This window comes from Oryzias melastigma, linkage group LG23 (assembly GCF_002922805.2).
Source record: "Oryzias melastigma strain HK-1 linkage group LG23, ASM292280v2, whole genome shotgun sequence".
Lineage (NCBI taxonomy): Eukaryota > Metazoa > Chordata > Actinopteri > Beloniformes > Adrianichthyidae > Oryzias > Oryzias melastigma.
The window spans coordinates 1,649,624-1,672,387 of record NC_050534.1 but is presented as its reverse complement, the minus strand read 5'-3'; the positions used below and the strand labels follow the sequence as shown (position 1 = coordinate 1,672,387).

Genomic DNA, 22,764 nt, shown 5'->3' with positions numbered 1-22,764 from the left:
AGAAAAAAACAAAACATCCATTCCAGAGAGCTCAAATTTAACTCATAAAAACAGTAGGAAACCTTTTCCTTAGCAGTCCAAGACAAAAATTGACCACATACTTATTAATATCCCAGTACAGGGTCTTGGATTGTGACTAATTTGGTTGCACATGTGACTGGATTTTTCAATGTTGTGCCAAAAAAAAAAAAAAAAACAAAAACAAAAATCCATGGTCGCACCGTAACACCTTAACCCTCTGGAACCGACGGACGCCCTCAGGCGTCCTGCTGTGCAGCTGTGAGATCAACCTGATCAAACACCGTCTAAAATAAACTTTAATTTTTATGTTCTGTGACTGATTTATTATTGAATTAAAGGGAGAATACGACCCTCATCTGTGGTTTTTGGACAAAATCAGTGTTTTATTTTAATAAATGAGGTGGAAGACAAACTTTGATCCGACGGCTGCAATGCAGGTCAGTGCACCCGCTGTGGAGGGGTGGAGCAAAACGAACTGTCCGCTATTAGAAATTCCACATGGAAGAAACATATCATAATCTTAATTTGGGATGGGGTCGGACACGAGTTTACTACAGCAACATCCACCAGCGTTATCAAAAATCACAGACCCTCTGTGCTTCTCCGCCAAAGTCCCGCCCGCCGCTGTTACGAGAGGCGAGCAACAGAGTGGACAGACACGCCCCCACCTGAGAGCAGATTCCAGCTGAGCAGACCTGAAGTCCAGCTGGATCAAAGTTGTCCCTAAAACCTTTTTATTATTCCTCACAAACACCATAAGGAAAATGTGTGAGAAAAAAGAAAAAGCTGAAAAAAAGAAAGGAAAAAAAAAAAGAGAAATTCCAGGAAACATGTCAAATGAACAGCAGTGCTCTTAGGAGAGAAATTCTTATTTTGAGGCTGCCAGAAGCGGAATCTACAGGCAGACAGATCACTGTCTGTATGACAACATATGAAAGGTCACATCATGGAGCTGTGAGGTCTGTGATGTTCTTTTATCAACACAAACTGTTCATATGTGTGGCCCAAATAAGGAATCTGGGAATTTCGCCTGGAATTTCTTTTGTATTTTCATTCAAAAACATGTTGATTAGTTTGTTGACTAAATGTATTCTTATTTTTTTGTGGAATTACACCTAAAACTTTTATTCTATCTTGTATATACAGTTTGTTAAACATTTTTTAGGTTTCCACAGCAAAAGGAACCCTATTTTTCAGATGTCTGATGTGTGAGTATATCAGAAAAATGACATAATAAAGGTAGTATTACATAGGTACGATTGTGCTGATTAAAATGATAACAAATAAGCTGCAGGTAGTCTTTCAAATTAAAAGTACAGAGGTAAATTCAAAAGTAGACAAAAACAGAGTTTTAGTATCTAGGATCCAGAGGGTTAAATAAGAAATGTTATTTTTTTTTAATTATTAGCATGTACATCTGAGTTGTTCAGTTCATTCCGTTAACGGTTGAAAAGTTATGGGGCACGACAGACTGTAAACACTGCACTTAGAGCTCCAGTTGTTAAGGATATTTGGAGATTTTTTTTTTTTAATTTGCTCCAACTCTCCCCATGATTCCAGCCCAAACCATTACTACACCACCTTCTTGCTGACGTCACAGGACATAGTTTCTGCAGAGCAGCAGGAGCTTAACCTCTGAGGTGTGGGTGGGACTGTTGGCGTGGAACAACATCCCCCCCACCCAGTGGCAGAGATAGAACATTTTCTATGTGGTGTCAGGAGGGGGGCGAAGTTTTGGAAGGGGTGGCACATGAAAACAGCAGAGTGGAAGTCGATCACAAATGACAGCATCAAAAACATGTATTTCAAAACATTTTATTGTTGAGAAAGCAGCAGTTCTTTTAGCTGAGCTGCTATTTCTAAATCTTAAAGAAGCTTGTATTGATGATTTCTTATCCCTTGACACCTGAATTTATTTCAAATTATGAAAAAAAAGTTTCTATATTCAATAATGTTTAAATAGTTAATAAATATTTTTCAGTTTGTTGCTAATCAGCAAACAAGCAGCTTCTACATCATGAAAAAAAGAAAACACCTGTTCTCATCTGCAGTATGAATATGTTTTTATTTATCCAGTATATTCACTCTGATGACTGACAGAACAAATAAATAAATAAATCTTTAGTGTTAACACTCATTTTCCACCTCTGGTCAGAGTTTCAGCATCTGTGTGGACGTCCTGTGCAGGAATGACTTTGTCTGGACCTCAGCGGTTCTTCCTCTCATACTGCTGTTATTAGAGGAGCTGCTGGTTTCCATGCTGCAGCTTCAGCATCAGTGGGTTGATGTTCATGATGTTCTCATCAGTCTTCATCTGCTGCAATCATCTATCCACTCACTGCTGCTGATTCCATCACCTAGTTTAAAAAAATAAATACATTCAGAAAAAGCAGCATTTTGATCTATTCGATGTGTTAGTAAGGTGTGTAGTTAGTAAAGTTTTAAGTTTTTAACTCTTGTGCTCTCTTATGGGGTCCACCCTTACATTGAGGTGTTGGCCCTCCCATGACAAAGGTGGACAAGACTTCATGTCTGTCATTCAACATCAGTAAAGATAGACAATCATTGTTTGTGATTGACACCACTAGTGCCGACCGGTTTAAAAAACACTCATGTTTTGTCCCAAAAAGGATAAAAAGAAGGTGGATAATTATGACAGACTTTATTTATCATGTTTGATTTTTTTAACCACCTTTTGAACATTAAACAAGAGGCGACACAGATTCTGTCAGGCCGCTGCTGATCCAGACAGAATCTGTGCCTCCCAATAATATGCAGCAGAAAGAACAAATATGTAATTGTGCATTGTTAAATGATTCCATAATTAAGTCGCTTTCATAAATCACGTTATCCTAAATTAGTCAAAGGTTTTCTTTTTTCATTAACACAAACTATATTGTAACTTAAATTACTTGAAAAAAGATATCCAAAACTCGTGCTCACCCACATGCACGCCCACGGGCACTCCGTGCTCCTTGTCTCGTTAGTGCTCATTTAGCTTCGCTTTACTAACTAAACAGAACAAAAAGACTCAAAGAAAAACATACAGAAACAGAAACTTACTTGGTCCATCAATGCACACTGAACATCCAATGGAAAGCTTTCTCCTCTCAGCACACACCATGGCGCTCTCACGCGCACGGAGCAGAAGAGCATAATGGCACGCAGCACTACGATGACGTCATCACGCTCGTAAAGAGCATCTGATTGGTTTGAGCAGAAACAAAACCTAAAGAAAACGTATTTCTAACATCATCTGAGTCTTTGTACACAATGTGTTTACATTCATAAAGATCATAAACAAACTGAAACTCTACACAGCATGATTTCGTGATCAGCTGCTGGTCCATGAGGATTCATCCTCACTCCCCCCACAGACACACCTGTCCTCAGGTGGAGCGCCACAGAATGAAGCTTCGTTCATTTATAGAACAGTAATGTTCAGAAATCCCATCCATCCCAGCACAATGATGCTAACATGACCATAAATAACATGTGGAAGAGCAGATCCTAAACCAAATACGCACAAGTGTTGATTGAACGTTTAGATGAGGTGCCCCATTTATGGCGGTGCATTTTCTACCAGCTCAGTGGCCTTGTGGTAGAGTGTCCGCCCTGAGATTGGAAGGTTGTCGGTTCATGGGACCCAGTGCCTCCCTGCTTGGCACTCAGCATTAAGGGGTTGGACTGGGGGGTTAAACCACCAAATGGTTCCTGAGCGCGGCTGTGTCTGCAGCTCACCACTCCCCCAGGGGAGGGGTCAAGTGCGGAGAACAAATTTCACACACCTAGGTGTGTGACAAATAGTGTGACTTAAACTTTAACTTCTTTGTAGCCTGCAGTTGCAACAAACCCAAATCATCAAACATCTTAAGAGATTCATCATAAGTGCTCTACTGCTTTGTGATAGTGAGACACGTATTCATGAAGCATTTACATATTTTATCTTTGCAAAAACTTACCTTAGATTAGAACATTTTAGCGAGTGTCAGCCAAAAATGATGCTTCAGGGCGAGCTGGTCGTTGTGATGAAGGATGAAGGAGCTCCGCCTCTGACCTGTCCTAAGAGGAACTAATGCTTGAAAATGATTCCTAACTTTCCTACTGAAAGTTAATGACCAGGAGTGGAGGAACACAGATGACATTTTGGGAGCATTTTGAGCTAAACCAGATTTAGGCGAGAGCGCCTCTGTCAGCATCAAGTGGTATCTGTCATTATTGACTCAAAAATTGAGGTGGCAAGTGGGGTGGAGCTGCCCCCCCCCCCCAAGCCAACCTGTAGCTCTGCCTCTGCCCCCACCCTGATATTAAGAACTCTCTCCCAAGCTTGTGGCTCACATCATATTTTTGACGTCACAAATAGGATATTTTTCTGAGCCACATTTTTCCTCTGCTCCTGATTCACAGCATTCTGAATAAAGAAATGCTATTTTAATCTCCTTGTTCTTTATCTATGTCCTCCATCAAAATGCTACAGGAACATGTTAAAACCATCAGAAACTGAATTTCCAGTGGACTTTATTGTATTAAAAAACATTCCTCAAAGTTTTCAAGGTGATGCTAGATTAAGTGGAAACATGACTAGAGTTTGTGCGGTCTTTAGTGGCCGTATAGCTGCAGGTCTGGTTGGTTTTGACATAGAATGCTCGTGTCTCAGTGTATTTTTCCCGTGCTCCTGTCTCGTCTCGAGTTGGTGATCATATTTGCTGCCTCTTCTTTCTCCGATGTTTCTCGTTGCATGTCAGAAAGCGGCAGCAGCACCTCTCGACGCCCACTCACAAGCTGTGAGCGCTAAGCACCCCGAGGCGGACGCGCTCCCTGATCTGTCCCACTCCGAGAAGAGCGGTGAGAGCCCCCCCTCCGTCTGTTTGTTTCAGTTTCTACTCTCTGTGGTGGAGTGAAGCGCCGTCGCGTCCACGGCCGAACCCCGAGTGACTCATTTCCTGACGCTGCTTGTTGCGCAGAGACGGCTTTCTCAAACTGCTGCGAAACATGCCGAGTCTTTACCGTGACTTGACTGTGCAGCCTCTCAGTGCATGGATTCTCCTGTTCCTCAGCAGATGAGGTCTGTGGGGGTGCAGAGTCTCCCTCATGTGGTCCAGAACCAGCTGTGAGCTCGTCATCAGAGCAGGAGCAGACCATCACTCCTGCAGACATGCTTCTACCCAACACTACAGCGACCGACCCCGAGGACACGCTCAGCCTCACAGAAAGGTACTTTATCATAAAAACTTACTGCTAATTTTTTACGTGGATTTAAAAACAATAATTCAGTAGTTCTTACAGTGGGTGTGTTTGATGCTCACTTCAGAGGCAGCAGGAGCTGTAAACTCTCCCCTCCTGACCTGTCTGTCTGAGGAAGTCAGACTGGCACTCACAGCCGCTGCCAGTGAAGTTACCTTTTCACAGAGTTGCACCACTTCCCTCTGACTTTTCCCGTATTTGTTAGTCAAATGACGGGTTTTCTGGCCGTGGCAGGGCTGCATGGGGGAATTGTCCTCTCCTCTGCCGTGCTTTGCATAGACACAGTCCTGCTTCAAACACACGAAGGCTGCTCATCTCCCATCACAGAAGCAGCTGCAGCCCAGCGGCCTCTAGCTCCCTTTAGAGCCTGAATCGGGACGCAAACGGCTTAACCTTTAACCTTTTGACTGTTCTCAGCTCCCTGCTGACCTGTGAGGAACTCGGAGGAGAAGAGGAGAAGAGCGAGGCGGGTTCTAGTGCAGCAGATATGCGTCGTCACAAGGTTAGTGGCAGACGGACATCCAGCTTCCTCTGTTCAGTACCCATCCCCACGGCTTCCTCTTTCTGAGGCCACAGCGGGGGCGCTCTGTTGGTGTGATTTAAAGGGAAGGTGGTCTCAGTCAGGGGACGAACTCCAGAGGAGAAGGTCAGACGCTGTGGAAGGAGCACTGTGCTGCTGAACACCAGACAAACATCAACAGCTAGAGGCTCACTCTGAAAATGGTGTTGAAAGTCACAGCAGCCAAAGCCAAATGAAGCTTCAAGATTCAAGATTCAATTTATTTATTGTCATTGTCACAGAATAACAATGAAATTGCGTTTAGAGCATCATAAAGAAGAAAAAAATCTTTTACTTGGCTATAGAACCATTCTGCCGATGATGACTGGCTCTGTCTTCTACGTAGTTTTTAGTATATGCAATATTGCTGTACACAGCCACAGCCCCTCTAGCAAATATTGATCCTTATTTTATAAAAATGTCAAAATCACATAAGCCACACCCCAAACTATGCAAAAAACAACTTAAACCATGAAAAATATGCTGAGCCTTAAACTGCTTTTCTGAGTATTTCTTTATTCAAATGAGAATCAGGATCAGAAGAAAAATCCACTTTAAAAAAATCATTTTTATGACAGAAAACGCGTTGGGCTCCGCTCCATTCTGATGCATCCACTTGCAGACAAGTCGTCTCTTCAGGATTTCACGATGTTGCAATCTCAACTATTAACTCAAATTCAAGCAAACCTCGGGATTTGTTGCACACCCCTCAACTTTTTATATTCATCGTGACTTAACAGCACTTTGACTGATCTACCATGTCAGTCATGGATGATGACGCAGCTTCATGACTTTTTCCCTTCTGCTCTTTTTTATTATCTCTCTTTAGTCTTCTCTGATTTATTTCTCTTCGAGACGCGTGTCAACAGTCATCCCGACACATGCGCGAGCGCGCACGCAGCGGGGTGGGGTGTGCTGAGTGCGAGCGACTTAATCAGCTTATGCTGTTTTCTTAAGTTTATCATTTTTCCCAGGAACATGTCATTTTATTGTAGAGTATGTTTAAATCAATACACAAAATATTAGCAGCAAGGACCAAAATTCATTTTGAGTTTCACTGTTCTGTTCAAGTCTAATGACAGCACAGCAGCATTGTATATAGTGATGATGCAGTATTTTACTAGAGCATCTGTCACAATAAAAAGAGTTGGAATATGAGAATGTGAAGTTTATTTTCATTGTTAACATAAAATATATACAGTATGTCACAAAAGTGAGTACACCCCTCACATCTCAGCAAACATTTAGTTGTATCTTTTCTTAGGACAACACTGCATAAATGACTCTTTGACACAGTCAAACAGTCATTGACACAGTAATCAGTTTAAAGTTAGTACAGCAGTGTAAATTTATTGTCCCCTCAAAATAACTAAAAATACTGCCAATAATAGCTGAACCCCTGGCAACAAAAGTGATTCCAGTAATCCTGGTCCTTAGTTTGTCTGCAGCAGATTGTTTCCAAGCTTTCTTGAGCATCATCTTTAGAAGAGACTTCCTTCTAGGACGACAACCATGCAGAGCAGTTTGATGCAGTGTGCGGCGTACGGTCTGAACACTGACATGCTGACCTCCCATCCCTTCAATCTCTGCCCCAATGCTGGACGCACTCATCCGTCTGTTTTTCAAAGCCAGTCTTTGAATGTGGCGCTGAGAACGTGCACTCAGCTTCTTTGGTCGACCATGGCGAGGCCCGTTCTGAGAAGAACCTGTTCTCTTAAAGCGCTGGATGATCTTGGTCACTGTGCTGCAGCACAGTTTCAGAGTGCTGACTATTTTCTTACAGCCTAGGCCATCTTTATGTAAAGATAAAATGTGTTTTTTCAGGTCTTCTGAGAGCTGACGCCATGAGGTGGCATGTTGAACTTTCAGTGACCAGGTTAAGAGAGTGGAGGAGCTTATTTTAACTCACCTGCTAACTGATGAAACCTGAGACAGTGTAACACTAATGGTTCACATGACAAAGGGGAAGGAAAATGATCATTTGTGCTCAATTTGTACACTTTCACTTAGGGGTTATCTCACTTTTGTTGCCAGGGGTTTAGCTATTATTGGCTGTATTTTTATTTATTTTGAGGGGACAATAAATTTACACTGCTGCACTAACTTTAGACTGACTACTGTTCATTGTGTCAAACAGTCATTTATGCAGTGTTGTCCTATGAAAAGATATAACTAAATGTTTGCTGAGATGTGAGGGGTGTACTCACTTTTGTGACATACTGTATATGTGTATATATATAAAAGCATCACAACTTTTTTTGCAGCTTTTCACAAAGGCTGCTGCTACATCAGGCGTTTTAGGCTGCAGCAATCATAAATATCTGCTGGAGGGTCAGACAAACAGATCTATGAACGTCTTTGTTTTCCTGGTCTGAGCTGGAATCTGGATCAACTCTACTGATCAATAGCTCTGATAATGATCAGTGTTTTTGTTGAACCGCTAATGTTTGGTTGAGGGTGTGAGGGGCTGTAAGCTAGAGGGAGGGCACGTAAATGTAGAGACCTCAGTTATGGTTGATGGGAAGGGGGGCGGGGTTGGTCCTGCAACTCAGAGGTGAATATCCAAAGAACTCCTGCTCTGCAGAAACTATATCCTAGAAAACAAAACAGGTATTTACATTTTGTCTAAAACAGCATCATCATAGTTAAGAGTTCTGGGAACACTTTGAAAGTAGAATAAAAACATTCCGAGTGTGACTTTAAGTTGGTAATGCTGAATTTAAATCCTTACAGAATTGAAAACACTAAAAAGATTTTCATTTTCCATGAGTTTTTGCTCGAGTTCAAACCTTTTTTATTGATTACATTTTTTCATTGTCTGTAACATGTATTTGTTCATGTACTTTATAGCATTCTTTGCTTGTTTTTTCACAAGTTTCTAATGTTTACCTGGTTGGTTCCATTAAATCTTTGCTTGAAAAAAGTCAACTTTCTCCTTTGAGATCGTTGTTCAGGTATTATTCCCCAAATAACCAACAATCATAACAGTTAAGGTTAAAGCTGTAAGGTTTCATACAGCAGAAGTGTTTCTTCCCCGGGAGCACAAAAATTTGGATATATTCAAATTGTATTTGGGCATGAAAATGAAGGTGACACTGATGTGTGTTGTTTTCTGTATTTCAAAGAGGCGATCCTTCATTATTTACTCCTTTAAAAATGTTAACGTCTCAACTTTTAATGTAATTTTATGAAAAAAAATACATTTGTTCAATGAATATTTAGATGTTTTAAATGTAGGAAAACTTAAAAAAAGGTAGACATTAATTGGACTTCAAGAAGAGAAAATATTAGACACTTAAAATGTTTTTGTTGTTATTTATTAGTCTAAAGCTAATCCTGAATGCAGAATCAGTTTGTGGATAAATAAAGTTCATTTTTGTTCATCAGTGGTACTTTGATGTTTCTGTTTGGTCTAAAGATGGGAGGAGCTTAACCTTTTGACAGCTGTGCTTTTTCAATTAAGTTTTGTTGTTTTACTTTTGTTGTGTTTGGGACAGTGGTCTGGTTCTGTATATATCTTACTATTTATGTAGTAAATTAAATAAAATATTATATGATTATAATTTGGTATATTTATTTTCTTAAATATACAGATTTGTAATGAAAAGCAGATTTTAAAGTGACAATTACTGTAGATGAATATGTGAGATTACAACTTAATAAAACTGTCGTTTTTCCCTCAACAGCTTGTTGAAGTGGACCCGTGTCTTCATAGTTGTCACATCAATGGTGCACAATGCGGCAAAAACGGAAACGTTCCATATGCGCTTTCATTTTAAGGGTTCTTTTTGAGTGACTGACCTCGGGCCAGTCCAAAAAAAAAAGGCGTATTAGCAGCTCTGTCCATTGCATTGATGTATTGGTCCCCCTGTATTAAACCGCTGCTAGGAAATTGTCAAACACACAGTTTTGTGGATAAACTGCTGCTTAAATCCATAAGAATGCTTGAGATTTTTAAAAAATCTTGAATCTTAAAAATTATTTTTGACATTTTTCTATGTCAAACAATGGCACTTGCTTTTTATACAAATGAAAACACAATAAGATGAAAGTTAATCACTCTTGTTGTAGCTTTTTCCATTCCAGTCTAAAGCTGTTCAAAAATGTGTTCAAATACATTTTTTTAGATAAAACTGTAAAAAGCTGGTTTAAAGTAACTTCAAAATATGTTTTCTTGTAATAAATAAAGAATCTTTAAAAATATCTAGGTTAAAATGAGAAAAAAAATAGTTTTAATGCAGGTGAATGGTTATAAAAGTGGCTCCACACCATGGGATTGGAACCTGGAAGCTCTCACGGTTGAGTGTTTACTCAAATGTGAGCTCAGAGCCCGCCTCCACCTCTTCAGATTGTCCATCGTGTTATTTATCCACACACTCCTGAAAGTGCAGGGCTCTCCAATGTTATGTAAGGAGTCAGCCGACTCTCCTCATTTCACAGCTTTGCTGTTTGTTTTCTTTTGTCGTTTCAGAGTTTGATCCGTGACGGTTCAGCCGAGCGACCAGCAGCCGAGGACGGGTGAGTGTCAGCATCTCTAATGCGGTAACGGTGGAGAAACGACCCTCTGAAGGGTGGAGTTTGTTCCTTCTAGCTCCTGTCTGTTACCTGTGCTGGTGGAGGAAGAAGAGAGCGCACAGGACACGGCAGCGCAGGCTGAAGGTAGGCGGAAACACCCGCACGCCGTTGTATTTGTTTTTTCACGCTCACGTTCACGTGTAGCATCTTTTTCTCATCCCCTCTAAAACGTTTCTAGACGTGACTCGCCTCCCTAGGAGTGAGAACCTCGTCTCTAACAGCAGCTCTCCAACAGCAACATCCATCACGGCTGACAGTCCAACAGGGAGGAGAGGGAGCCGCGCGACCTCTGACCCCAGACAACCAGAGACTGACCAGGTGAGAAAAGACTCGCTGTAGGTCACCAGTATCGGCTAAAACTGGAAGGACCAGAACTTTTTTCTGAGATCCTAACTCTAGAATGTGTCACCTGGATTTATTTTATGATTCATTCATTCTGTTTATTGTTTTTCATCTTAAAATGTAATCTAAACATTTCCAGGATTGATTTGAGGTTATGCTAGATCATTGACAGATGATTCCTCGCAGAACGGAGTTCTTTTGTGTAAAGTGTTATGCAGCCTGGACCCATTTACTAACTGAAAAGAAATGCTGTCATTCCTGCTGTGCTACTAGACCTGTGTGTGTTAATAAGAGCGCAGGAAGGAGGAGTGTGTTAGTGGGATTTTACCTGTTCCTGGATCAGGTCTTCCTGAGAAGGTACGACGCCGGCTCTGAGCCTCGGATTCTCCTCTCGTAGCGACTGGTGTGCAGGCGGAGTAATGAAGGAGAAGCCATCCGATTGGGAATGTTGAGATGAAATCGGAGCACGGACTAGTGCTTCTTTGTTTGTGTTTGCAGGAGTTTGTGCGAAACATGTCTGCAGCCGAGGAGCAGAAAGGGCAGGATGAGCGAAGTGAGAGCAGCAGAGCTTCTGAGAGGGACTGTAAGTGTTTCTCCTTCTCTGCTGAAATGCTCAAGAAATAAACAAAAACAACAAAAACACATACGATTTTTCTTTTCTTTTTTTTTTAAATTGCTCTTGTTTCTGTTATGACTCAAACATTGTTTCTGTGCAGCTGAGACATCGGTGCTCTCTGACACCAGCGAGGCCTTTAGAGAAGAAAGAAACAGGTGAGATGATGATCAGAACTTAATCTTCTACTTATTCATGTGTGCTTAAAGAAGTGTGTCTCACTCACCTTAAAAATGCTCTGTGTCTGCAGTTTGTCGCCCAATGACAAGGAGATTGAGGTACTGGACCTATTTTAAAATATTGTTGTAGAAATGATGGGGAGAATTTAAATGAGACATTTTTTCATGATTTCTTGTGGATGAACAAGTTAACTGCAAAACTTAAGAAAGCGAAAGACCTTTTGTTTCAAAGACGATTGTTCCACTTTCTCTCTTGTAAGAAAAATGATCTTATCAGGAAAGTTTTTCAAAAGCAAAATAATCTTAGTTTGAGAAACAGGTTTTAGAATTCTTGGTAAGACCATTTTCTCCTCATTGGCAGATTTTTTTCATTTTGACTTATTTTAAGAATGTTGAATTTATTTGTATTGCGCCTGTTTTTGCAGTGTAAATGTGTGTTCATTTGTAAGCAGCTCCTTTTGTCTGTGGAAAGAACTAAAAAGCAAAAAGCTGCCTCTCACTTCCAGCTCTCTTCCTGTAGGCTGAGTTTCAGCGCCTGTCCCTGGGCTTCAAGTGTGACATGTTCACTCTGGAGAAGAGGCTGAAGCTGGAGCAGAGATCCCGTGACCTCGCTGAGGAGAACATCCGCAAGGAAGTGTCCAGCTGCCAGGGATTGCTGCAGGTCTGAGGCGCCACACAACGCAGCGTTTGCTCCAACGCAGACTACCTTCAGCTATCTGGTTTTGGCATTTACTGTGTGAGACATGTTGGTTCACAAACGAGTGTCAACGTTTGAACTGTTGCAACTTTACAGATGCTATCAAGTGATTTATAGTCAGTTTACAGTAAATGATTTGCTTATCTCCCATTTCATACAAACTCATCTGTCCGTGGAATCTTTGTCGGCAGACTCCTGGCCCATTCTTACATTTCCTGACCAGAACCAGATAGATGTTCATTTTCTAAAACCACTTCATCCCTTTCTGGTCATGGGGTTGCTGGAGCTTATCCTAGCAAATGCGGGTACACCCCGGACATCCAGTCCGCTGCAGGGCGACCCGATCACATGTAGGGTCGATGTAGATTCCCCGGTTAACCTATGAAACATGTTTCTGGACTGTGGAGGAAACCAGAGAAAACCCACAAATGTACCAGGAGAAAATGCAAACTCACTTCTTCTACCTAAAAAAAAAGGTCCTCAGCAAAAACAAACGTGGATGCTGATCAGGATTCTGCTTTCCTCACACCCAAAAACCTGTTGAGCATCTTGAACTCAAGGATTCAAAAAGTCTTTAGTCGGAATTGTTTCTTGTTGATTTAGTCTCAATCATAATGTGTGTCTTTATTCTAAACTCGTAATATATAGGCTGGTTTAAAAAGTAAGTAGAACTTTAAAGTGTACCACAGACATTTTGTTGTTGAAAAAGATCTTAAATGAGAGAACGTGATGATGTCTGGGGTTGTTTGTGTTTGACTTTTCTCCTCAGGCTCTGACTCCTTTGTGTGAGGATGACACCCAGTCCATGGAGATCATCCAGAGGCTCCAGAAAAACCTAGATATTCTCATCCAGTCCACAAACCGGGTGTCCAGCCGCTCCGAAATGTTAGGAGCCATTCACCAGGTCTGTAGCAAACGAACGCTTGGCTGTCCGTCTGTAACTTGGTCACTTTGTGGGGATGATGAACCTGAAGGTTGACATCCACCAGAGTTTGCTGTTTTTCCATAACAGGAGAACCGCATTGGGAAAGCTGTGGAGGTGATGATCCAGCACGTGGAGAACCTGAAGAGAACCTACACTAAGGAGCACGCCGAGCTGCTGGAGCTCAGAGAGGCGCTGATGCAGAACGAGAGGTCCTTTGGGTCTCAGACAGAAAGAGGTTAGAGCCCCTAAAGCCACTCACACCTCAAACAGCTGCTCTGTCCTTATCTCAACTTCTGCTCTGAAATTAACCAAATCAGTCCAACCATGAATCGGGTTCAAAGAGAAAATATGTATAAAGATTTCTTTAAGGTTTTCATTTCATTTATTCATTTATAAAGCAGCTTTCACCACCAGCCAAGGAGCCCTAAAGTGCTGTACACAAGACAACACAATACATTACAACCATAAAAGCAATTTAAAAAATAAAAACGTGAAATCCTATTTAAAAAGAAAGCAGCACAACCTACAAGTTTACTGTTTACAGTTTAAAGCCAGAATATTCCTGTGGAGGCAGATCATGTTGAAGACGTTGATCTGGGATGGATCTGCTTTGGTTTCCTTCAATAGAGTCCCTGTGGAGAGAAGGCTGGGGGGTCACACACGGTGACCTTTGACACACAGCAGCTGACAGATGACCAATGTCTCCTCTTTACTATCTAAAAATGTGAAGTCTCACTCTGATCATCTATTTTCAAATCATTCCCAGCAGTCTTCATCATGATTATGACATTTCAGACAAAAACTTGTTTCTTTATCTGGGACATAGTTGTAGCAGTCCATTAGAAATTCACCTCTACATTGTTGGGACAAAGCAACCCCGCCCCCCTTCCTCTCTGTTCTGTCGATGTGTTCCTGAGCTCGCTTACAACTAGAAACTTTGAAAAACAACAGAAAATGTAAAAACTCTCAAGATTCAAATATAAAACTGTATCCAGAAAACAGCATCCAGAATGGAAGAAAAGTCGGTTCTGGTCCAGTAACTTCTGTGGAAGTGGTTGTAATCCTTTGCCCTAATACTGTCATCATGACCCTATCTCATAGTGGATTTTAGAAAGGCTCCTAAACAAGTCCATTCACCATCACTCAGACAGACTGTGATCAAGCAGAAGTCGTGTGTTCAGCATTCCCCACACCTGTTTGGTCCCTGAACGCAGCACATCAGCTAGCCAGGTGTCACTGAGGGATCCTCTCTGCCTGTACAAAATTCATCTTATAACTTCAACAAGAACTGACAGTCTAGCAATCCCACCAAGAAGCGAAAATGCACTTCCTTTTCTAACCCTTCAGAATAAGAGCTCCACAAAAGCATGGCTGTACCAAAAGTAACATGGGTCTACCTTTTGACATTACAATTGACTTCCCAATTAATCACATATCACCCAATACTACCATTCATAACATATTTCATTCAGTTAGAACTGTGTTCTCTGTTCTCGTGGTCTTCTCTCACTCAGGTGTCAGACATTGGCTGATCTTCACCTATGAAGCCCCTCTCTATAAACGGCCTCATTACCTGTGCCGTCTTCTGCTGCTAGCATATAACTCTCGCTCTTCACTCCGATTGCTTCTCTCTTTTTCCAGATTCCACATTAAATTAGGAAAAACAGCCTTTTCGGTTGCTGCTCCGCTTTCTTGGAATAGTGTTCCAAAATCTGTGTCTATGTGACCGAATTCCCTTGAATTGTTTTAAAGCAAAGCTTTCTGAGCTTTTAAAAGAAATATGTTCATCACTCTTGACCTGAATGTAGCACTCTTCATAACCTTTTATTACTGTCATACAGTTCATTTTAATTGTATTTTATTTCAACTTTATTGTTTTAACTGTATTTGTTTCTTCTGTTGATGCCTTTGGTGGGAAAAAAGTTTAATTTTCTAAACTTTACCGTGAGAATGTCTCCCCTATTGTCTTTTTTTTAATAACTACTTGTTGTATTAAAATTAGAGCTGTCAGGCGATTAAAATTTTTAATCGCATTTGTCCTGAGTTAACTCGCGATTAATCGCATATTTACATGTGGCCTTTTTTTAAGGAAAAAAATGTGTGCTTCGTGGAATTTAGCAGTTCTACATTAATTATGAAAACAAGAATGACAAAATTAATAGTTTTCAACAGAAATACTTTATTTTGTAACATTGTATTGAGATAAACTTTCTTAACAATAAAAGGCTGTAACATAAAATGCCTAACAAAAGCCCAAGTGCAAGTGAAGGGCATTTTAAATTCAAAACTTCAACATTCAGTAAAATAAAATAAAAAACATCAAAAATAGAATTTCCATAACACTTTAATTTTCATTTTTTGTCAGGACCAAATCTTTTCCTCCTCTGCTGAACTGCAGTAATAAATGAAATAGAGATTTATCATTTCCAATTAACTTGTGTTTTTTAAAACATTAAAGACTGAGAAAAGCGGGATACACTGTGGATAGTTTGACAGTCTGTTACTGCCGCCGCGTTCTCTGGCTGCAGCTCGATGCAGCGACGTGTCCAGCGGAGCTCACGCCATGAATATGCCGGCAGACAGACCGCTATGCTGGGGCTGGATCACGCTTAAACCTCCAGAACATTTAAAACGTCCCCCGGTTCTCTTGCTGTTCGGAACGTCGGGGGTCCGCAGCTCTCGGGACACGGCGCCGGACGTGAGCCGGTACCACCAGACGTGGTACTGGACGGGAACCGGAGCCAGGTTAGGGTGCAGGAGCTCTCCAAGTCCTAGCACCGGCCGGTTTTAGCTCACAGCTCGGTGGTTGGAGACCCGCCCGTGATCGAGTGAGAGCAGCCGGTGAGTTAAAGGGCGGGACGCCTGCGCGCACGGTATGGAAAGGCACGTATGAGAAAATCCGCGATTAATGCGTCAAAAAAATTGTCGGCGTCAAGCACATGTCAGATTAATGCGTTTTTAACGCGACAAATCTGACAGCCCTAATTAAAATAATATACTGTCAATAATAATTAATTATTTATAATATAGTCACATTTTTTCCTAAGATGCCTGAGGAATGGAGGAGAAGTGTGATGGTGCCCATTTTTAAGAATAAGGGAGATGTGCAGAGTTGTGGTAACTACAGAGGAATAAAGCTGATGAGCCATACAATGAAGGTGTGGGAAAGAGTAGTGGAAGCCAGACTAAGAGCAGAAGTGAACATTTGTGAGCAGCAGTATGGTTTCATGCCAAGAAAGAGCACTACAGATGCAACATTTGCTTTGAGGATGTTGATAGAGAAGTACAGAGAAGGTCAGAGAGAGCTCCACTGTGTCTTTGTAGATCTGGAGAAAGCTTATGACAGAGTGCCCAGAGAGGAACTATGGTATTGTATGAGGAAGTCTGGAGTGACAGAGAAGTATGTCCGAGCAGTGCAGGACATGTATGAGGGCTGTAAGACAGTGGTGAGGTGTGCTGTAGGGGTGACAGAGGAGTTCAAGGTGGAGGTGGGATTACATCAGGGATCAGCTCTGAGCCCCTTCCTGTTTGCAATGGTGATGGACAGACTGACGGATGAGGTTAGACAGGAATCACCATGGACTATGATGTTTGCAGATGATATTGTGATTTGTAGTGAGAGCAGGGAACAGGTGGAGGTGGAGTTAGAGAGGTGGAGGTTTGCCCTGGAAAGGAGAGGAATGAAGGTTAGCCGCAGTAAGACAGAGTACATGTGTGTGAATGAGAGGAACCAGAGTGGAAGAGTGAGGTTACAGGGAGAAGAGATAAAGAAGGTGGAGGAGTTTAAGTATTTAGGGTCAACAGTACAGAGTAATGGAGAGTGTGGAAAAGAAGTGAAGAGGAGAGTGCAAGCAGGTTGGAATGGGTGGAGAAAAGTGTCAGGTGTGATGTGTGACAGAAGAGTTTCAGCACAAATGAAAGGAAAGGTGTACAAGACTGTGGTGAGACCAGCCATGTTGTTTGGACTAGAAACAGTGGGACTGAAGAAAAGACAGGAAGCAGAGCTGGAGGTAGCAGAGATGAAGATGCTGAGGTTCTCTTTGGGAGTGACCAGGATGGATAGGATCAGGAATGAATACATCAGAGGGACAGCACATGTTAGAGGTTTTGGAGATAAAGTCAGAGAGGCCAGACTGAGATGGTTTGGACATGTTCAGAGGAGAGACAGTGAATATATTGGTAGAAGGATGCTGAGTCTAGAGCTGCAGGAAAGAGGTCTAGAGGAAGACCAAAGAGGAGGTTTATGGATGCAGTGAATGAAGACATGAAGGTGGCTGGTGTTAGAGTGGAGGATGCTGAAGACAGGCTTAGATGGAGGAAACTGATTCGCTGTGGAGTCCCTGAAGGGAAAAGCCGAAAGGAAAAGAAGAAGAAGACGTCACATTTTTTCCTAAACAGTGGTATCTATATTTTGGAATCTTAACATTGTAGTGAGCACAAAGTGGATTTAAACAAAAAGTTTAAAAAACATTTGAATCCCAAACAATTTGATTTTATGGGCCTGACAGAGCCGACTTGAGAATTATCCTTTATATTATTGTTTTACTAAAGATTTGTCCATTTGGTTTGTGGCGTTATCCTTTATGTGTACCCGATGAAAATGTAATGATGACATATTGTTGGACCTGTTTTCATCTAAAAAACAAAACAAACAACAATGAAAATAGACTGTTAGGATGGATTTTACAAATGAAAGCCAAACTCAGGGTTTATATATATATATTTAACAGGTTTTTGTGTTAAATTTGTGAAGACCATGTCTGTAAAGAAATCATTTTCTCTTTCCAGATGATTTCCGTGGCAGAAAGCAAACATCGAACAACAAGGTGGGTTTTAAAGGGATTATAATGCAGCATTCATCTAAATGGAGATGGTCCCCGAACCACGGCCCTCAGGCCGGATCTGACCCGCCTCCACATTTGACCCGGCCCCCAACCCTCTCACAGACCCATTACTATTTTTTTTCAATCTGATGGATTGAATGAAGACCCTCATAGAGCGTGACTTTTTCTTCCATCCTTCTGCAGTCTGTTCTTCTATCTGAACACTGTCAAATAGAGCCGAATACAGTCTCTCTTTCCACAATGCAGTTCACCTTCTCTCATTGCTATCATGCTGCTGATTTTATTTTTTTAACAACACATCCTGTTCTGCGTCCCGATTGGCTGAAGACCTTGTTAATCAGTCTTCTCCGTGCTGTGTCTCGTGTAAAGACGCGCAGCTCTTCAGACTCTCAGAAATCTGTGATCGTGATCAGATCTTTGTTTTCATTCTATAATCCATAATTTGAAAATATCCATATTTGTCTGGGAAAAGTGGAGAAAGTGTGTAGTGAGTAGTTAAACATCTGTAATCTTTATTTGGGTGGCAGTGGCTCAGGTGGTAGAGCGGGTCGGCCAATGATCGAAGGATAGGCGGTTCGATTCCGGCTCCCGCCAGCCAAGTGTCGTTGTGTCCTTGGGCAAGGTACTTAACCCTACTTGCCTCCAGTGTGGCTCCACTGGTGTGTGAATGCGTATGAATGTTCCGGTGATGGTCAGGCGCATACTGGCAGCCACGCCTCTGTCAGCCTGCCCCAGGGCAGCTGTGGCTACAGTAGTAGCTTACCGTCACCAAGTATGAATGAGGTGTGAATGAATAATGGATATACAATGTAAGCGCTTTGAGCGTCTGGAAAAGCGCCGATAAATCCAATCCATTATTATTATTATTATTATTATTATTTGAGGGTTTCATCTTCACGTTGCAGCCTTTCTAATAGCTGTCTCTCCCTCACAGACCAGACGCTTCAGCACCACAGCCATTCCCTATTCAGGGTACAGGCAGTTGGACATGGTAAGAACCACGTTTGATTCTTTTAATTCATCTGAGGCTGTATTCAGACTGGAAATATATGGTTCCCTACAAAGTGAACCACAGTTTATTCCCCCGATAACCTGGAACAAAGTTTCAGTTTGAATACACCAAGAGGGCTCTGGTCCAGGACCAGGAAACACTCTCTGACTTATCTTTCAAGGTGGTCTTTGTTCGTTTCCAATCACTCTGAGCTTCAGTTTGCTCTGAAATCTCTCATTCTAAGTAGACTCCATGCTCGGAGTGGAACAACTGAACCCAAACTACAGCCGGTGGTCATGTGATGTAAACAGAGTAGGACCCGCTGATTGTAAATCAACGATTGTCTCGTTATCAAACAGAAAAAACAGAAAAAAAGGGTCCAACTGTTTACTTACTAGCGTGTTTATTTTAACAGCGCTAAAACTCTTCTTACATGTTTTTTCTGTCTTGTTACGCAGCTCACGCCCAGCGCTGCTGTGACCTCAGCCTAAAAGCTACTCATTAAAAGCAGGCTCATTAAAACAACTTTGAACCCTCGTGCTCTCTTTTACCCTTACATTGATGTGTGATCTCTATGATAAAGGTAGACAGGATTTGATGTCAGCCACTGACACCAAAGAAGTTCAGCACACTGTCTTGTGGGATCCAGATGACCCTACTCCCTACGTTAACATACCTAGGATAGCACAAGGGTTATGTGAGACACATTGCATCCCGTACTGTTGTCCAACAAATCCTCAGTAACCGTCTTCCAGCATTCGTTCAGAGAAGGTTCAGAGAATCTCTCCGTTAGGATCAGCAGCTGTCCCGCACAGGAGAAAACCGCTGCTCAGTAACAGGGACTTTCCTGTGCAGTCATGATAGTACGGCAAGCCAAAGGGATCATAAATTGCCAGGAAAGGCGGCCGGACAGTGTCATCTTTTACAACTGTTATCATTTTAAATATTTGAATGTTCACACAGTTAGTGTTAATAAAACAAATGATACCACAAAATAATTTTAATTTTGACTGATTTATTTATGATTTAATTTGGACATCAGCATTTTAAGAGGAACTCCAGATAGATTTGGTATTTTCAGCACTATTTTTAAGGATTCCTTTTTCTCAGTTTTTGTAGATTTTGTCTAAAGACGTGTAAATGTATTCAGAAACTACATGTTTTAGCATTTTGTTTGTGTTCACAGATGTTTTGTTTTAATAAATAGGCCTAAAAAGAGCTAACATTATCAAATATTCTATTTAAAGCTTTTCCAAAAAATAATTTTAGGCTTTTATCTTGCTATTTTCCTGTTTTTTTGTTTTTACTTTTTACTGATCCGAAAAATGATCTGAAGTGTGACCCTAAAACCATGACACGATCCGAACCGTGAGTTTTGTGATCTGTTACACTCCTAATAAAAAGTGTTGGAGCTGACGTTGATGCAGGCGTTCAAAATTGATCAGTGAAAGTTTGAATAAATGAACTCTCCTGACAAGGGTTACAAAACATAGGACTTTTTAATCACTGTTATTCGTTCTCTCGTTACTTTGCCCCGCCCTCATGATTCCTGCCCAATGGCAGAGGAGAGTTTTGTCTACAAACTTGTGGGGGTGGCTGTCTTCCATTGTTCTAGAGTTAACTCTGAGTGAGGGTTGGACCTGGTTAGGAGCGCTTCCTGCTGATCTCAAACCTCTCTGCTCCTGCAGGTCAAAACCCAGGAAACTTCAGAGGGGGACATGGAGAAGCTGAACAGGCGCTCCCCGTGGTAGGTTCTGGAACATGCTGACGTGTGTTTACGATGAACTGATGACGAGTAAGTTGCTTCCTCACTGCAGTACTTGAGTAGTTATTTTTTCACCAGGATTCCTTTAGCTTTTAAAATACTGCTACCTCTGAATTGTTCAAAACTCGTAGAATCAGAATGTAAAGTGACAAATAAGACAAGTACTACACAGTATTTAAGGTTTAGATGAGGAGAAATATGTTCAAAAATTCCCTGTTTATCGCAGGAGGAATGTTCTATAACTGTGTTCCCCATACAGCAGTGTTTGAGTCAAAGTGAGTGCTCATGAGCCAATCAAAGATTGTTTGTGGTATTTTTATTTGTGTTTCTGTCTCATTTTGACCTTTCATTTTAATGTAATTCAACAGTTACTGAACACATACTGGATGTTCATCAGTGATGTTTTATGGCAGATTAGTGACTGTAATGCATTACATTTGGATTGAGTTCCTCCTGAAGAGGTGAAGCCAGCGTCCTGATTGGTTGAAGGCTGCCCTGCTTCACCTGGGCCTGAAGGTTGTTGTGTGGTGATGATGGTTTCCAGGAACATGGCGGCGAAGGGCGCGGCCCGCTACCCTCTAAAACGCTTTGGTAGCTCCGCAGCCCGGTTCGACTCCGAGGACCCCCCTGACCCAGCCAAGGGGTAAGACCTGCTGAGGGGGTGAACCCTCACCGGCTCCTGTCGCATGAGGAGGGCCGCTGCACCACTGCCTTTACATGCACACCCATATTCTGACCTTCTCCCACATGTGGCGGCGTTGCTTCTACGCACACCCCACACTTTAACGAATGTGGAAAATGTGGAAAACACAATGATGGGTTCACTCTAACAGGAAGTTTTCATTGGAAAAAAGAACGGGTTTTTCAAAGTAAAATCCCCCTTCAGACTCTGAATGTTACATTTAAATAACGTTGCAATCTCGGGCACATTTAATCATTTCCATTTATTTTTTAGAAACTGCTTCTTGTTTATATGCAAACAGGAATTAACAGGAATTATTCTTGAATACATATATACCACATTTAATTAAAAAACCCGTAAATATTCTAACTGCGATTATCTTTTGATCTGTTTTCAAAGATTTCACAGTGGCATTTTAAGTATGATTGTTCTGCTTTTAGACATCATGAAACCTGCGTGGTTTTCTTGGACATAGTTTCTGTAGAGCAGCAGTTGTAGAAATTCGCCTCTGAGTTTTGGCGCCCCCATTTCCTATCATCCATCCATTTACGCTCTCTCCCTCTAGCTTACAGCCCTCACACATCTGCAAGTGGTTGCATCAGAATGGGGCGGAGCCTGGAGCTTGTGGCCCACTCAGAATATTTTCCACGTAACAGCTACCAGCTTTTTAAAATGGCTTTTTTCTCCATCTGCTCCTAATTCAAGTGTTAAGTTTAATTTTCGTTACGTTCCATCATGAGAAAAATGCTACAAGAACATGTAACAAACATAATTTTCATCAGAGTAGGCTAAATGGTATTTCCCAGCATGCTCTGCTTCTTTCTTGACTCTCAGTTAAAAGTTTCATTCAGAAACATTCCCTCAAATTTGAACCTTTGAATTTCCTAGTTAAACTGGACACAAATGATGAACTCTCAGACTTGATGAATTTTTACAGCGGGGCCTGGTGCCAACAACAGTGGAATTTTCACCATCTGTTCAAAAACCCAGGAGTTCAGAATGTGGTTTGCATGTAAGCATCGTTGCTGTTGACCTTTAGCACTGAAATCTATAAAAAATGTTTTTTTTTTTTCAGTTATGGTTTTCTGTGGCAAAAAAACCTTATTTAGATTTCACCCCAGGAGCTTTGGAGATAAATAAACCTGAAATGAATCTGCTGGAGTTCATCCCAGCTCTAAATCCACTGACCCTGAAAGCATCAGAACATCAGCAGCGTGATGTTCTGCTGCATCCGTGTGAAGCCTCCTTCCACATGGTTGAACTAGGGATGTCCCAAACAGGCTTTTTGGCCCAATCCAATTTGAAGCTATTTGATTTTGCTGACAGA

General features: G+C 41.5%; 1 protein-coding gene across 7 annotated transcripts in view; it reads left to right on the top strand.

Moving 5' to 3' along the window:
* The window catches only part of lrmp (lymphoid-restricted membrane protein), a 57,921-nt gene that overhangs the window by 29,334 nt on the left and 5,823 nt on the right, over positions 1 to 22,764 (top strand). For 5 of the 7 annotated variants that reach the window (XM_024294671.2, XM_024294674.1, XM_024294673.1 and 2 more), the window contains exons 21-36: positions 4,767 to 4,866; positions 5,079 to 5,235; positions 5,683 to 5,767; positions 10,296 to 10,342; positions 10,416 to 10,483; positions 10,578 to 10,717; positions 11,240 to 11,324; positions 11,458 to 11,512; positions 11,605 to 11,632; positions 12,054 to 12,194; positions 13,000 to 13,134; positions 13,243 to 13,390; positions 17,944 to 17,981; positions 18,934 to 18,990; positions 20,679 to 20,737; positions 21,300 to 21,398. In XM_024294671.2, coding sequence (XP_024150439.1) covers positions 4,767 to 4,866; positions 5,079 to 5,235; positions 5,683 to 5,767; positions 10,296 to 10,342; positions 10,416 to 10,483; positions 10,578 to 10,717; positions 11,240 to 11,324; positions 11,458 to 11,512; positions 11,605 to 11,632; positions 12,054 to 12,194; positions 13,000 to 13,134; positions 13,243 to 13,390; positions 17,944 to 17,981; positions 18,934 to 18,990; positions 20,679 to 20,737; positions 21,300 to 21,398 — 1,442 coding nt within the window. The remainder of the gene's footprint in view (positions 1 to 4,766; positions 4,867 to 5,078; positions 5,236 to 5,682; positions 5,768 to 10,295; positions 10,343 to 10,415; positions 10,484 to 10,577; positions 10,718 to 11,239; positions 11,325 to 11,457; positions 11,513 to 11,604; positions 11,633 to 12,053; positions 12,195 to 12,999; positions 13,135 to 13,242; positions 13,391 to 17,943; positions 17,982 to 18,933; positions 18,991 to 20,678; positions 20,738 to 21,299; positions 21,399 to 22,764) is intronic. The other 2 variants (XM_024294672.1, XM_024294675.1) reach the window with 2 other exon arrangements.